Source organism: Diceros bicornis, chromosome 39 (assembly GCF_020826845.1).
Source record: "Diceros bicornis minor isolate mBicDic1 chromosome 39, mDicBic1.mat.cur, whole genome shotgun sequence".
Classification (NCBI taxonomy): Eukaryota; Metazoa; Chordata; class Mammalia; order Perissodactyla; family Rhinocerotidae; genus Diceros; species Diceros bicornis.
In genome coordinates, this window is record NC_080778.1 from 26,206,282 (window position 1) to 26,222,290 (window position 16,009).

The following is a 16,009-nucleotide window of genomic DNA, read 5'->3' on the forward strand; positions in this document are numbered from 1 at the left end:
GCTACCAAGACCAGACAAAGACATTACAAGATAAGAACATTACATAGAGACCATTATACTTCACAAATACAGACGTAAAAATCCTAAACAACATTTTAGCAAATTGAATCCACAGTATACCAGGAGGATAATTCAGGTCATGATAATTTGTCATGACCGAGTGGGATTCATCCTAGGAATGCAGGGGTGATTTAACATTTGTAAATCAATCACTGTAATTCACCATATTAATAAACTAAAAAAATAGAAAGCAGTTGACAAAATGCAACATCTATTCCTGATTTAAAAAAAAAATCAGCAAACAAAGAATAAAAGAGAACTTAAAGGACAGGTAAGATGAATACACTCTGTCCTTTGTATCACAGCTACTTCTCTGTCATGGGCAGAAATGCAATCCCAAAGCCTCACTGTACTTTTATTTTGCTTCTAAAGCTTCCTAAAGCTGCCTTGTAAATAATGTGGCTGCCATTCTTCTCTTACAGAAGCCTGTTCCCCCTTTATGTGTTATCTACAAAGTCAATTAACATGTCAGCAGCTGTTTTTGTCTCCCGACTTTCACCATTTCTGTGCTCTGAAGAGTATTGACAGTAATTTCGGGAAAATCTGACAATATAGAGAGAAGCTTTGCCATCTCCCTGCCAGATTTCTGAAATTCCAGGTGTATGTGGGCATAACTCTCTTCCTGGCATATGTTTATGACAAAAGAAGTCAGTGTGTCTTTCTAAATTACTAATTTTCTGACTCGGCTGAAGGTGATCATTCCAAAACTGTGTATCGTTATTATTACACTAAACTTTTCAACTTGCTAGTAGCTTTTCTTCTTTCTGATGTAGGAAGACCTAATTATTAACCCAGTTACCAGTTCTTGAAAATAAGAGTTATGTGAAAATTTTGTCATAAAGGTTGGATTCTCCTTACGGTGTAAGCAGGAATATCATCTTTGCTTGAAATGTAAGGAAAATAACCTAACCAGAGTAGCAAGCAGCAAGTTAGTCTTCATCAATTTAGCCTTAATAACCCACTGTTTGACTAAGTCAGTATGTTACTGGATCTGATCATTTGAAGTGTGCTCATTAATTGTTTGTGAATCCCAACAGGTAATGTCATAAGCTTAAGTTAAAGAGTTTACAGTGATGGTTTTGTGAAGATAGTTTAGTTTCCCTGAAACTTTAACAATGACAATTTGTTTTGATTTTGAAGGAGATGTTGGGTGAACTCTTCACTCCTGTGGAAACACCCGAAGCACCAAACAGGGGATTCTTTAAAGGCTTGTTTGGAGGTGGTGCACAGTCTCTGGATAGAGAGGAACTATGTAAGTCGATTGATTTAACTTGAATAATATATCTATAAAATTCTATCTATATCTAGAAACATTCAAGCCATATAAATTTTTCTTACATGTATGAAACTTACATGTACGTTCACCTTTTTTCTCTTTTGTCACAACAATTAATATATCCATGTTTTAGCAAAATACGTAAAATCGTTTTGTGTCACTCTAACCCAAATCAGGGGAATATTTTACTCAGGGAACCAAAATCACAATAGCTTCAGGTGGCCAAAAGGGAGTATTCAAAACTTTAAATGAGTAATTTAGAAAGTATTTTTTTTTTTTCATTTTCAGTTAAATGTGATCTTAATTATTTATTTTAATTCTATAATTGACTTGAACTAGTGACCTTAACTTTGAAAAAGTTTTTACTTAAACATTTATTTTATCTTAGAAAACCTCCAGAACTGTTATCGGTGCACTAGAAGATTATTTAAATAGCAAAATCTGATTCATTTACTACCATCCACGTAATTGGCACAAATTAGAAGTTGGTCCTTGAATGAACTAATGAATCCATGAATGTTGGACCTTTCTTTCAAATAGGAGCTATTATCTATCCTTGAATTTTTTTCTTTTATTGTTAAATTATTTTAGAATTTTCTTTTTGTTTTTGTTTGACTAATTAGAAAAACTAGAAGATTAAATATCAGTAAGTAGCAGTGAGGTGCAGTTTCATTGTAAAAACTTACCCACATGATGGGTCAATCATTGGTCAATCATCTGGTTAATGAGGATAGGTCAGTTTTAATTCATTTTAAAAAATGAAAACCTTTCTTCAAGTCCTGGGGGACTGATAATTTGGAATAACATTCTCACCAAGGATAATTGATAAAGTTATACAAAATTCAAAAAATATATATTTTTTTAATTCTTAAAAGCATTAAAGAGCCAACAATATAGGGAGGATGATATCCGTGGGGAGGGGTGGGAACGCGGAGCAATGACCCTGCAGCCTGAGGCCACCTCTGCCCTGGAGGACGTTGCTGATCTGAGCAGGAGGCTGAGATACTCAGCTGTGTGAGGATGAGCAAGGTGGGCTCCCAGGACTGGCAAGGGTGGGGCCTGATGAACAGCAACTCCTCTTTGCAAGGAACCCGAAGGGCCACAGCTGAAGAGTACAGGTGAACTGGGAGTAAATCAGCCCTCGCACACACATAGACTTTCAGCTCAACTGCACCTCTTCTGAGTGGCCCAGACAACTTTCAACCGTAATTAAGATTTTTGCAGACTGCTCAGATCCCCAGCACCTGGCAGAAGCAAATGAAAATGACATATTCCAAGTTCTCAAATTATTTCTAGATATAATTTTTCAAATATATAGTTGTAGATAACCAGGGGCACTAGGAATTAACGCTTTGATCAATAAAACAGAAAAAGCAGAAGCAGAATCACAGATGCTTCAGATATTGGAATTATCAGACGCTGACTATAAAATAATTATGCATATTTCATTCAAGAAGATAAGTGCCACACCTGAACATTTTATCAGGTAACTGAAAACTCTAAAAATCAATACAGCAAATGAGTAAAAAACAAAAATGAAATTCTAGAACTGAAAGATTCAAAAACCAAAATTAAAAACTCACTATATGACTTTAGCCACAAATTAGACACAACTGAAGAGAGAATTAACATGACTTAAAGATAGGTCAAAATACACCATCCAGAATGTAGCACAAAGAAAGAAAAGGATGTAAAATACAGAGGAGAAGATAAAAGAAATAGCAGTTGCAATGAGAAGATCTGACATATGTTTAGATCTTCTCAAGAAGGAAATGGGAAAGAATGTGAAGAAGAACCAATCTATAGAGATAGGGCTGGAAATTTTTTGGAATTGTTAGAAGATACCAATTCACACATTCAAGAAGCCTAATGAATTCCAAGAAGGATATTTTTTAAAAATTCACGGATAGATATATCATGTGAAAATATAGCATATCAAAGACAAAGAGAAAATCTTTAAGGTGGCTAGAGAAAAGCGACAGATACCTTTTAACAAACTATAGACTGACTTCTCAAGAGCCAAAGATAGTAAGGTGATCTTCTATTGAAAGAATATAATACTTAATGTAGAATTCTGTACTCAAAGAAAATATCCTTCAAAAATGAGACTTTTTTAGACAAATGAACAAATAAATAAAACAAGCCGTACCACCACACTAAAGAGAACTCTAAAGGATATACTTCAGATAGAGGGAAAATAATCCTCAATGGAACATCAGAGATTTAGGAAACAATGCTTTAGAAAGGAAACAATAAATACATGCATAAATATAGTTAATATAATCTTTATAAACCATAAAGCAAAATCCTGTGGTATGTGTATACACATATACACACATAAATAAACAATATGACCCAAAAAACTCACAGTAAAATCAAGGGAGTTAGGAAGGCTGAATGGATTTAAGGTGATCTAAGATCCCTGTGTTTTTCGAGAGACTTCTAAAGAAAAGTATCCATTCACATTAATAAGTTAAAGATACATGTTATAATTTCTAGGATGATCTCTGTAACCTAGAAAAGTAGTACATAACTTTCAGACGAATCACAGGAAAATCACAATCCTGCCAAAACAAGGTGAGAAAGAGGGGAGAAAGAACACAAAACAGGTGGGGTAAGTAGAAAGCACATAAAGGTATATCTACCTTAAGTATAAATAACCATGGTAAATATACATAGAATAAATGTTCTAGTTAAAAAACAAAGATTGTCAGACTGGATTTTAAAAGAAAGAAATGTACATTGTTTACAGAAGACATTTAAAACAGAAAGGCACAGAAAGATCGAAATTTTAGAAGAAAAGCATGAACACAAATGAAGAATCAGCTGATATCACTATATTAATATCAGGAAGAGTAAACATTATGGCATTACTGAATGCACCTGATATTCTGACTTCAAAATATGTAAAAAAACAACTATTGACATAACTACCAGAAGAGACAGTTTCCCGATCATAATGGGAACTTCTGATATACCTATTGATGGAGATATAAAAGCAGACAAAAAATAAGTTAGTAAGGATATAGAAGACATGAACAACACAATTAATGAACTTAAACGTAATGAACAGGTATAGAACATTGTAGAATACACATTCTTTTCAGACATATAATGTTCATAAAATGTATTCTATCTATAAGGAAAATTATAGATGCATACTGAGTTATTTTGGAGTAACATCATAATGTCGATAATGAATTTTAAATACTCCATTCAAAAATTATGCACATACACTCGTATGGCAAAAAATTTATTATCAAAATTAGATAATGGGTATGTGGATGTTTATTATACAGTTCTTTTTCCTTTTCTATATGTTTGAAACTTACATTATAAAAAGGTGGAGTTATTTTTTTTAAGTTGACCACATATTCTATACAGTTTAAAAAATCAACAAATTTAAAGAGATTAAATTCAATTAAGAGATTGTGATCTAATCACAAGTCAGTTATGCTTGTAATCAATAACAAAGCTAATTTTAAATGCTCATGTTTTAAAATTGAGAAGTATACTATTGAATAATCCATGTGTCAGATTTCATAATCATTGGTATGCATCTAAAGTAATACTTAGAGTGATATTTATAGCCTTAAATATATATTCAGTATTAGAAAAAGAAAACATGAAAATAAATGAATGAGTATCCATCTCAAAAAGATAAACAGCAAAATAAACCAAAGAAAGTAGAAAGAAGATAATAAGATAGGAATGAAATAGTAAATGAATACACAGTAGAAAAAATCAACAAAGCCAAAAATTGATCCTTTAAAAGTCTAATAAAATTGATAAATCTCTGGTGAAATGGAGCAAGAAAAAGGAAGGCACAAGTAAACACTCTTAGGAATGAAAAAAGGAGATATCACTAAAGATACTGCTGCCATTTAAAAAAACAATCAGAATGTAATTTATAACTGTGGTAAAATTTTTGAAAATTTGGATGAAATAAATTCTAGAAAATTATAACATCAAAATGGACAAATGGAGAAATAAAAGTCTGAATAGTGTAACTATTAGATATTGAAGCCATCATTTCAAGCTTTTCCACAAATAAATTCCTGGCTCCAATTGGGCTTCTAGTAAATTCTACTAAATTTCTAGGAGAAAAAATAATTTCACTCTTACACAGAATCTTTCAGAAAATGCAAAACGAAGGACACTCATCAACTCATTTTGTGAGGTTAACCCAACCTTGATGCCAAGAACGAACATAGTATGAGAAATGAAAAATAAAGGCAAATATCTCTCATGAATATAGATAGAAAATCTGAGATGAAATATTACTTTAGAAAATCCAACAGTATGTTATAAAGATGATATGCCAAAACCAAGTTTGGGTTGTTCCAGGAATTCAAAGCTGGTGTATCATTTAAAAAAAAAAAATTGATTGTTCACCACATTAACAGATTAAGGAGAAAAATCCTATGACTACCCCCAACAAATGCAAAAAAAGCGTGTTAAAATTCAGTATCTGTTCATGATAAAGATTCCTAGAAGGTGAGTTGATAAATTATAGCTACAAAATATTATATGATGTTTCACTACCAAAACACTATGGCAAATCTGACACTTAATGCAGGAACATTAAAAGATATTAAAAACTTTCCTTTGCAATAAAGAATGATACATAATGCCTACTGTTAACGTATACATTCAATATTGTTTTAAAGTCCCTAGAGAGTATGGAAAGGGAAGAAAAAATAAATAAAAGGTACAATAATAGGGAAGGGAGAACAAAATAATCATTTGTGAATGATTGATATAATGACATATTTAGAAAACCTAAAAGAGACTCTATAGCTAAATTGTTAGAAATAACAGAGTTTAGCAAACTTACTGGGTATCATCATCATGCAAAATAAAATTCGGTTTATTCATATAACAACAATAGAAAATGAAATTTTTAAAATTACTATTTGTGTTAGTTTTCTATTGCTGCTAGAACAAATTACCACAAACTGACTTGAAACAACACAAATCTATTATTGTACCGTTCTGTAGATTAGACATCGACACCGATCTCACTGTATTCCTTGCTGGAGGCTTTAGGGGAGAATCGTTTTCTTGCCTTTTTCAGCTTCTGGAGGCCATCCACATTCTTTGGCTGGTGGTCCCTTCCTCAGTCTTCCAAGCCAGCAACTCGTTTGCATCTCTCTATTTCTCTGAAGCCACATCTCTCTCTGCCCACAGCCGGGAAAAGCTCTTTGCTTTTAAGGACACATGTGATTACATTGGGTTTACCTGGATAATCCTTTCTATCTCTAAGTCCTCAACTTAATCACACCTGCAAAGTCCCTTTTGCTGTGTAAGGTAACATATTCACGGGTTCCAGGAATTAGAGTGTGGTCATCTTTAGGGGAGGGAGGGGTCGTTATTCTACCTACCACAGTAGTATCCAAAAAAAAATCAAATATCTAGAAATAAATCTTAACAGAAGATGTTTAGGACTTCCTGTGGAACACAGAAAATTATAAAATTTTTTTGAGAGAAGTTAAAGACCCAAATAAATGGAAAGATATACCATGTTTGTGCAGTAGAATATTCAATAAAAGGCATCAGTTCTCCCAAAACTGACGTATGCATATACACACACATATGTACACTTAAGTCCTTATCACAATCCCCCCCCAATATTTTGTAACTAATTCTAAATTTCATATGGAAATTCAAAAGATCTCACCACTTTTATTTAACATTGTACTACAGGCTTTAACCAGGGCAGTTAGGCAAGAAAATGAAATAAAAGGTATGAAGATTGGAATGGACGACATAAAACTATCTCTATGTACAGATGACATAATCTTGTATAGAAAAAAATCTTAAGGAATCCACACAAAGAAAACCCATTATAGCTAATAAGTTCAGCAAGATTGCAAGATACAAGATCAATATAAATAAACAGTTGCCTTTGTATATGCTAGCAATGAACAAACTGAATATTAAGAAAATTCCATTTGTAATAACATCAAAAAGATAAAATACTTAGGAATAATTTAACAAGAGAAGTGTAAAACATGCATGAAAATCTTCAAAACATCATTTAAAGAAATTAAGAGATAAATAAATGGATTGACATCTTATGTTCATGGATTGGAAGATTTAATATTGCTAAGATGACAGTACTCCCCAAGTTTGTCTATATATTCAACAGCATCCCTGTCAACATCCCAGCTAGTTTTTTTGAAGAAAGGAACAAGCTGTTCCTAAGATTCGTATGGACATGAAACGGATCTAAAATAGCCACACACACACACATAAAATCTTGAAAAAGAAGAAAAAAGATGGAGGACTCACACATTTCCATTTCCAAAGTTACCACAAAGCTGTAATCATCAAGATAATTTGGTACTGATATAAGGATAGATGCATAGACCAATGGAGTAGCCTTGAGAGTCCAGAAATAAGCCCATACATGAATGCTCAATTGATTTTTTACAAGGATGCCAAGAAAATTCAGTAGTGAAAGAATGTTCTTTTCAATAGATGGTGTTGGGACACCTGGATATCCACATGCAAAAGAATGAAGTTGGACCCTAGCCTCACACCATACACAAAAATTAATTCAAAATGAGTCAAAGACCTCAATGTAAGAGCTAAAACTTAGGAGAGAACATAAGTATAAATCTTTGTGACCTTAGATTAAGTGATAGTTCCTCAGATATGACACCGAATTCACAAGCAGCCAAAGAAAAAAATAGATAAATTGGATTTCATCTAAATTAAAAATCAAAGAACACTATCAAGAAAGTGAAAAGACAACCCACAGAATGCAATAAAATATTTGTAAATTGCGTATCTGCTAAGTCTAGTATCCTGAATATGTGAAGAACTCTTACAACTAAACAATAAAAAAAATAGTCCAATTTTTAAATGGGTAAAGGGATTGAATAGACATTTCTCCAAAGAAAATATACAAATATCCAATAAACACATGAAAAGTTGTTCAACATCATTTGTCATTAGGGAAATGCAAATCAAAACCACAATGAAGTACCACTTCACACTTAGTAGGATGGCTGTAATCAAAAAGACGTACAGTAACAAACATGCCCAAGAATGTGGAGAAATTGAAACCCTCGTACATTGCTGGTGGAAATTCAGAATGGTGTAACTTCTTTAGAAAACCCTGGCAGTTCCTCAAAAAGTTAAAAGTTACGTGACCTGACAATTCTACTCCTAGGTATATGCCTAAGAGAACTAAAAACATGTTCACACAAAAACTTGTACAAATGTTCATAGCAGCATTATTCATAATAACCAAAAAGTGGAAACAACTCCAATGTCCGTCAGCCAATGAGTGGATAAAGAAAATGGCATGTATCCGTACAATGGGATGGTATCCAGCCATTACAAAGAATGAAGTACTGATACGTGCGACAACATGGTTAATCTTGACATTATTTTCAGTGAAAGAAGCCAGATAGAAAAGGACACATTATTGTATGAATCCATTTATATGAAATGTTCAGAATAGGAAGATTTAGACAGAGAGTGGATTATTGATTGCCAAGGGCTGAGAAGAGTGGTGAGTGGACGGCGACTCCTGATCAGCATGGGGGTTTTTCTGGAGTGGTGAAGATGCCCAGGAATTAGATAGTGGTGATGGTTGCACAGCCTTCTGAATAAACTAAAAATTACTGTAATGACTTCACTTCTAAGCCTAAGCATGGTATTTTAAGCAAGAGAAAGCATGGAGGAAGAACCAAATCTGTATATTTCAATTTAAATCTATGTGTTTGAATTTAAATATTTTTAAGTCAACTTATCTTTAATTTTTTGCACACTGAAGAGCAGTTTTTACTGTTATATGAATTGGTATCAGTATACCCATTATTCAACAAATAATTACCCGTGCTTTTTTGCACAAGCCCTGTTATATGAATTAGTATAGAGTAGAATATTTATTAATGTACATTGTGTTCTTGCATGTTTGAAAAAGTATCTAAAAATTATTAAAACCGTCATAATAAAAGAAAAACATGTATTAATTATAAAGTGAGATATATAAATATTTAAATTATATTGTCACTCAATCTAAACATTGTGTTTTAATGCCATCCTCTAGTAGGATTTCACATTAATAAAGTTCTCATTTTTTGAGTTCCTCTTTCGTTTCTCAAACGCGTCCAGTTGGAGAAGCATCCTCGGGGAAGGCGTCGAGGAGTCTCGCCCAGCATCTCCCTGGCCCTGGGGGCATTGAAGGCGTGAAGGGAGCGGCATCTGGAGTCGTGGGTGAATTAGCACGGGCCAGGTTGGCCCTCGACGAGAGGGGCCAGAAACTGGGCGACCTGGAAGAGAGAACTGCAGCAATGCTGTCCAGTGCCGACTCGCTTTCTAAACATGCTCATGAGGTGTGTCTCCCAAACAAATATGCAAACAAAAAGACCTCGGTAAAGCGAGCATGAAAATGGTTGTATTTTTATAGCTGTTGTATTTCTACACATGAATTTTCATGTGTCCTCTCCACAGCTGCAAATTCCTGATTTTTGCCACCAGAGGGAACCATTACAAGACTATGTCTCCCTAGCCTTTGGTCTCTTACTGAGGTTTATAAATTTTGAAGGAACTTGCTCACCTTCAGGTTTTTTGTAAACAAAACCTGTTTCTTAGGGAATGCCATAAAAAAGCTAATTTTCCTAAATGCCTCAGATTCTTCTTCCAACTTCTCCTAGAGAAGGAAATAGTTTGCCTCTCTTGATTCTTTACATAGAGCTAAATAGCTAAAATTGGCAAACATTTTTATGCAAATAAACAATACTAAATCTGTCTGTAGACCAGTTCCCGCAGAGGAGTGGCGAGATGCATTTTTGCCATGAATTCTTCTTGATGAACTGGGAAGTCATGGAGGAGCTTAGAAACAGATGCTATAAAGTAGGGATCCCTAAGTGGCCCTCGTACAAATATACACTCAAAAACTGAATTTAAAGGCCTTTAGGTGGAATACAGCTTCTTCATTTTGACACACACACAGGTCTGCGACTCCTTGATGTTTTACACTGGGCTTCTTCCCACCTTCAGTTCCCAGCCTACTCCTTGAGGACATTCGGAGTTATCTGTAGAAACCATATTAAGGTTATTTTTCTATTAAAGTACCCAATCTATCAGTAATAACATTTCTTTAAATTTTTTGACCAAAAGTCATCTCTTTCTTGCTCAAGAAAGCTGCCACCAAGAGTGCATGAAAGAGCTAACTTGACCTGGGAGAGATTTGTCCCGAGCTTCAGCGAGATTCAGAGAGCCTTTGTGACCCTTGTACTAGCCCCACACACGCCTCAGATACAGGCTAGTGGCCCTCAGTCCAGGTCAGGAATTTTGTGGGCATAACACACACCTGCCTGGGATCCCTAAGGCATGTAACACTTCAGTCAATTTCAGAAGATATCCACACTCAATATCTAGCAAAGAGCTCAGCCTCGGACTGAAGGCTTTTCCCTTCTACCAGACGTTGTTCTCGAGCCATATTTGAGGGTCTCAGGAAGACAGTACATTGAGGTGGTTAAGATCTCAGGTTCTTGAATCAGGCTGCGTGGGCTCACACCCCAGCCTCACCGTTGTGTTCCCTTGGGTAACCCCTATAAGCCTCAGTTTCTTAATAAAATGGGGAGAATAGTAATGCCTCACCCATGGCTGTGAGGCTGAAGTGAAATCATGTCAGGAAGTCATGTCAGACAGAGCCTAGCTCGGAGTAAGTGCCCGGAAAATTTCAGTCGGCAGTAGTAGTAGTATTTTCAACCTTTCATTCCCTAAGTTCTTTAAACATTATTTTTAGTTCAAATTAGAGAACTGGAAATTACCTTATTTGTAAGTTATTAGCTCAGGTCACCAAAGAATGCACTGAGCCAAAATTTAATTGTGTCACGTCTCTGCAAAATGTGAGGGCCTTCTAGGCTAGTTCTTAATAGTTATGGTCTTTTTTCTAAATGAATTAGTTCTTACTTATTGCTTTCAATATAAATTGATTTGAAGTAAGCAGTATAGTTATACTATAGAATGTTCCAGAATGATATAATGTTTTGGAAAAACGTAGAAGACAGTTATAACTTTTAATATTGTTGTTCTGGCCTTTTTAAAACATGTTTTTGTGTTTTCTCCCCTTTAGATGATGTTGAAATACAAAGATAAGAAGTGGTACCAGTTCTGACACCAGGAATTCAAATAAGTCCAACTTCAGCCAGAAGGAAAAGAATTTTCCTTTTTGATGTTACTGATTTCGCTTTGGGAGAGTTAACGGTAAAGGGATGCTCCTCACTGGATGCTGCTCCTTCCTGGCACGATCACACACTGTTTCCCCTCGGTCACGCGGCTGTCACTGAGATGTGTCCATGCACACGCAGGGTGGAGGACACGGCCTGTGCTGCTCTGGGCTGACGGTGTGGGGACCAAGCAGGTCACATGTCACAGATGAGGAAACAGAGGGGGATGCTGCGGAGACATGGCAGGGACTCTTCCTGGATCACTCCTGCATTAAACTCTCATGCACCACAAGATTCTGTGCTGTCGTATCCGCTGTGGGTGTGGGACCTCTTTTCGGGAGAGGTGACAAGTCAGAAGTCCTGAAGCTGAAATAGTTATGTTTGTGTCATTGACTGAGTCATCAACAGCTGTCTTGGACTTTCCCTCCCTTAAACTGACTGGTCATCAGTATCATTAGTGAAAAAGAAACAAACTGTTTGTTACCATATCTTTAGACAGATAAGCTGAATGGTGGGCTTTAAATCATAAAAACATACACATCGTTGACTTGTGTATGGGCTACTCTCGGATTCTTGTTATCGTATACTTGTGTTTAGTCCATATTTTGTCAAAAGCAAAACAAGGCGATACATCACTTTTCATTGAAAAGAAAAGTGTAGAGCATGACTGAACTGCTCATCATTCTGGAAGTTTCCATGTAGTGGCTCTGCAGTGCGGGAAGTGAGAAAAACCTCCATTGTGGTGAGGAGAATGCTTCGATGTCCCTTGTCCTTGTTCTCATTAATTCAGCTAAAGGTGGATTTGACCAAAACAGTTACTGGTTAAATTTGTAGAAATGTTGAAATGGGCTAAGTTTTTAATTTTGCTTGAATTTTTATAAAATGTTTAACCAAATGTACCTTTGCATTATTTAATTAAAATTGCTAAAAAAACTGTTTCATTATTTCGGTAAAATGCTCCGCTCCCTTTTTAAAATGCCCTTTCTTTGCTGACAGTCCAGTACACTCAGGTGATGAGTCAGTTCCATCTTAGAGCACAGGCTGCCACGTGGAAACCACGAGCATCTGTTGTCAGTAGTTGTCTATATACGAGTCTAGTCTGATGACCTACAAAATATCTTCTGTAGAAATATACTATAAATCTGTACATGGCCTTTCAAGGTTTTACAAAGCCAAAAGGAAAGGAAAATATGAGCGTTTTGGTAACTAATTATTTCTTTATTCGAGTATAATGCAAAGGAGACCATCAGTGGCCAGGAAATGACTGGCTCTGGAACAGCCTTGCAGACAGGAAAGAGACGGCTTTGTAGACCTGGAAGTAAGTTCACAACGCAGGCTCATCTGAGATGATTATTGATCATTCTAAAAGCAACGAAGGAAGAGCAAAATAGAAGCATTATGCTTAATGAAATTTAAATGTTTTCTTCTATAAAAAATTGTTTAAAACAGTTTATTTTCGTTAAGAGATAATCAGAGCACAAATTGAAAGCAAACACGATGGTCGGTCTTCTATTCCATATGATCATTCAAGGTACACGTGGAACACCTTAATTTCACAGTCTGTTGTGTGTCTTTTCCTCTTGCCTCTTCTCATTAATAAAGCTTTTCTGTTTACATTTTATAACGTGCACTACAGGATACAAGTTTACATTAAAATTTACTTTGAATATCATTAGGAAGGGACTAAATATATATGGTGGAGATAATTGATCCAGGCAAAAGAAATATTTTAAAAATGCAATCATTTTCAAAAGTTCTTGAATTTGTAGAACATACCTATGAATAATCTATTTTTGTTTAGTTAATGTCAGCTATCTGATGAACTTTCAGCCATTTACAAATTGCCTGATTTGTCATATATTGTCTAATAAACCCATTGTTCCATGATATATCACAGGAAGTATTAAGCCTTTTATTAAAGGTATAGTTTTGTGAATGTCATCCATAAACCAGCAGTTACGGATTTGAGGCTGAGAAGCACTAAGTACAGGAATACACTGGCTGACCCCCCATTCGTGTGTAAGGGCGTTTGCGCTCCAATTATGTGATGTGCTGTGTTATTTTGCGTTAATTGTATGTCAGCTTCATGTTTACTGTCATTTTACCTGTTGTATATAAAATGAACCAATCTTGTAATTATTTTCAAATAGAAAAGTCGATACATTTACCTGAGGTGGATTTTGTAAGAAAATCTTAATATTTTGAGTTATTTCATTTCATTTTACAAATTCTGCACAGCAAACTAGGAACTCACTTAGGATTAGAAAGAGTGAAGTATTTTTGAGAATAGGAAATACACTTCTCAGAGTTATACTTGATTTAGTCTGTGGATGAGAGACAGTCTGCAGTAATAACTAACCCAGGGAATTTATTGTAATTTGAGAGAGAACATCTCTGTTTTTGTCTTTTTAAGTGCAAAAAGTAATAGTCACCAGCAAGTCAAGATTTCTGGAAAACAAACCAAAAAAAAGTCAAAACAAAATATTAGAAAAATGAAAGATTTTCGTGGGCTTCCTCCATATCCTCAAACGTTCTTCTTTGTTGTGTTTGTGCTTGGCTCTAAAATCATTGAAGTATTCATTGATTAGCAGTTTGTCGATAGGAAGTGGTTTCCCTATATGTACCATACATCCAGTTCATTTCACTATTCAAACTAACATCCATATGTATTTGCTTAGACAGTTATTTGAATTCTTAAGAGTCTGACATTCTGTATATTACATCCATGTGAAATTTTGCATCATCTTAATTCCCTTGGTTTGCATTTCAGTTGTATAGAGTGTTCCCCAAAATGGTTATAGACATAACTGAGCTATTACTAACTTCTTAATTTGATTTTTTATGGATGTGAAAAACTGCTGCTACTTGTCTGTGTTATTATGTGGTATATTACAATTTAGTTAAGTACAGTACTTTAAAGAAAGAAGCCTTTCTTTTGCTTAGACATTTTTAATGGTAGGTTCCTCTGAAGTTATTTCATGTCGATACGTGAGTGTTTTACACAAGTCTGAAAGTGTTACTTGCTTTTTGGTTACAGGGGTGGGGGGGACAGCTGAGGAGAGGAGACGTGTGGAAGACCCCACGGGGCTCTAGTTTCACCCTGAGTTCTCTGCTCCGTGTATGTTCTGCCTGAGGCGTTTTCTCGTGTGACGTTAGAAAAGCTATATCCAAAGGTAAATTTTTTGTGGCAAAGATTTATTTTACATTTCAACTTTTGGGGTTTTGTTTATTTGTTTTTGCAAAATAAAGAGCACTGAACTTTAAACTTGAATTTTTTCTGCACTTTTTTAGGTAAGGAAAACTTTTTATCATCATTTAATCCACAGTTCTCAGTTCAAATCAAGTGACACATATGTATAAAACATAACAAAATCATGACTATGCTGCTAGCTGCGCCTAAACAATTAAATTGATCATAGTTTCAAAACCTATTTTTTAAAAAAATAGGGTTTTATATAGTTTTCAAGGATAAAAAATAGTAAAATCATTTGCTGTGTGTTTCAGTGTTCTAGGTCTTAAATTATTGCAAGAACACTTTCAGATTTGTTTTAAGAGCATACCGTGACATGTTATATTTATACATACTGCTAGAGAATATACTTTTAGTTTTAAAATGGAATTTTTATAAATGTCCTCTTTAATTTTAAAAATGGTGAACTTGTTAAGTTTAAGTCAAAAGTACTTAAAAAGTATGTATATTATCCATACAAAAAGTTATGTTTTACGCTTATACTAAGAAATATTGGTATCTCATATGGAGATACAGTTAATTTTAAAGAATCATACATCATTCAAAAGTCTTCACACATGACAGGAAAGATAGCATTACTATGGTTTAAAAAAACTCTCCATTGAGCATTTTCAAGTATTAATTTCATCTAGAGAAAATGCCCACAACAATAATTGCCAGATCTTACTCAGTCACTGCAGCTTGCTGTGGGATGCCGATCTTAACTCTTGTTTTAAAATATATATATATTTAAAATAGTTTTCCAGGTATTTTCTTCTACCTTTTTTAAAAATAAATTTCCAAAAATAAAAACAGTTTATGTATTTTTGTCAATGAAGGTTTTTATTTTGTGGTTTATAGAATTTGTTCCTTCTCAGTTTGATACTTGATCAATATTCCTAGACTTTTTAATCTGTATTTTCTTTGAAAAAGAGCCCTCCTCTCTCTTAAGTGCATCCTCCTTTTTTTCTTTTCCCTTTTAGGGTGTTTGTTGTGTTGGATTGAAATTTATGCCCATAAATTATTTTTTCTCATTTGAAAAAGAATGTGAAGATACTGTTTACAGCTTTTGTTAATTACACTTTTCATCTCTCTGATCAATTTCTTGTGAAGTGCTATGGGGATTCTTTTTCCTGTGAATACTAATGATCTTACTGCTGCCACAGAAGTTTTAAAGGTTCTGTGGACAGAAAATAGTTGTAACAACAACAGAAATTAAAGAGAAAACTTTAGCTTACCTTTCTCAGCTGA

At 34.5% G+C, this 16,009-nt stretch overlaps 1 protein-coding gene across 5 annotated transcripts in view; it reads left to right on the top strand.

The window, feature by feature from the left end:
• Nucleotides 1–15,195, top strand: part of STXBP5 (syntaxin binding protein 5) — a 168,538-nt gene extending 153,343 nt beyond the window's left edge. For 2 of the 5 annotated variants that reach the window (XM_058534239.1, XM_058534240.1), the window contains 3 exons: nt 1,201–1,312; nt 9,467–9,687; nt 11,436–15,194. In XM_058534239.1, the coding sequence (XP_058390222.1) occupies nt 1,201–1,312; nt 9,467–9,687; nt 11,436–11,477 (375 nt within the window). In that variant the 3' untranslated portion in view covers nt 11,478–15,194. Of the gene's footprint in view, nt 1–1,200; nt 1,313–9,466; nt 9,688–11,435 lie in introns of those variants that run through there. The other 3 variants (XM_058534241.1, XM_058534243.1, XM_058534244.1) reach the window with 3 other exon arrangements.
• The last annotated feature ends 814 nt before the right edge of the window (nt 15,196–16,009 follow it).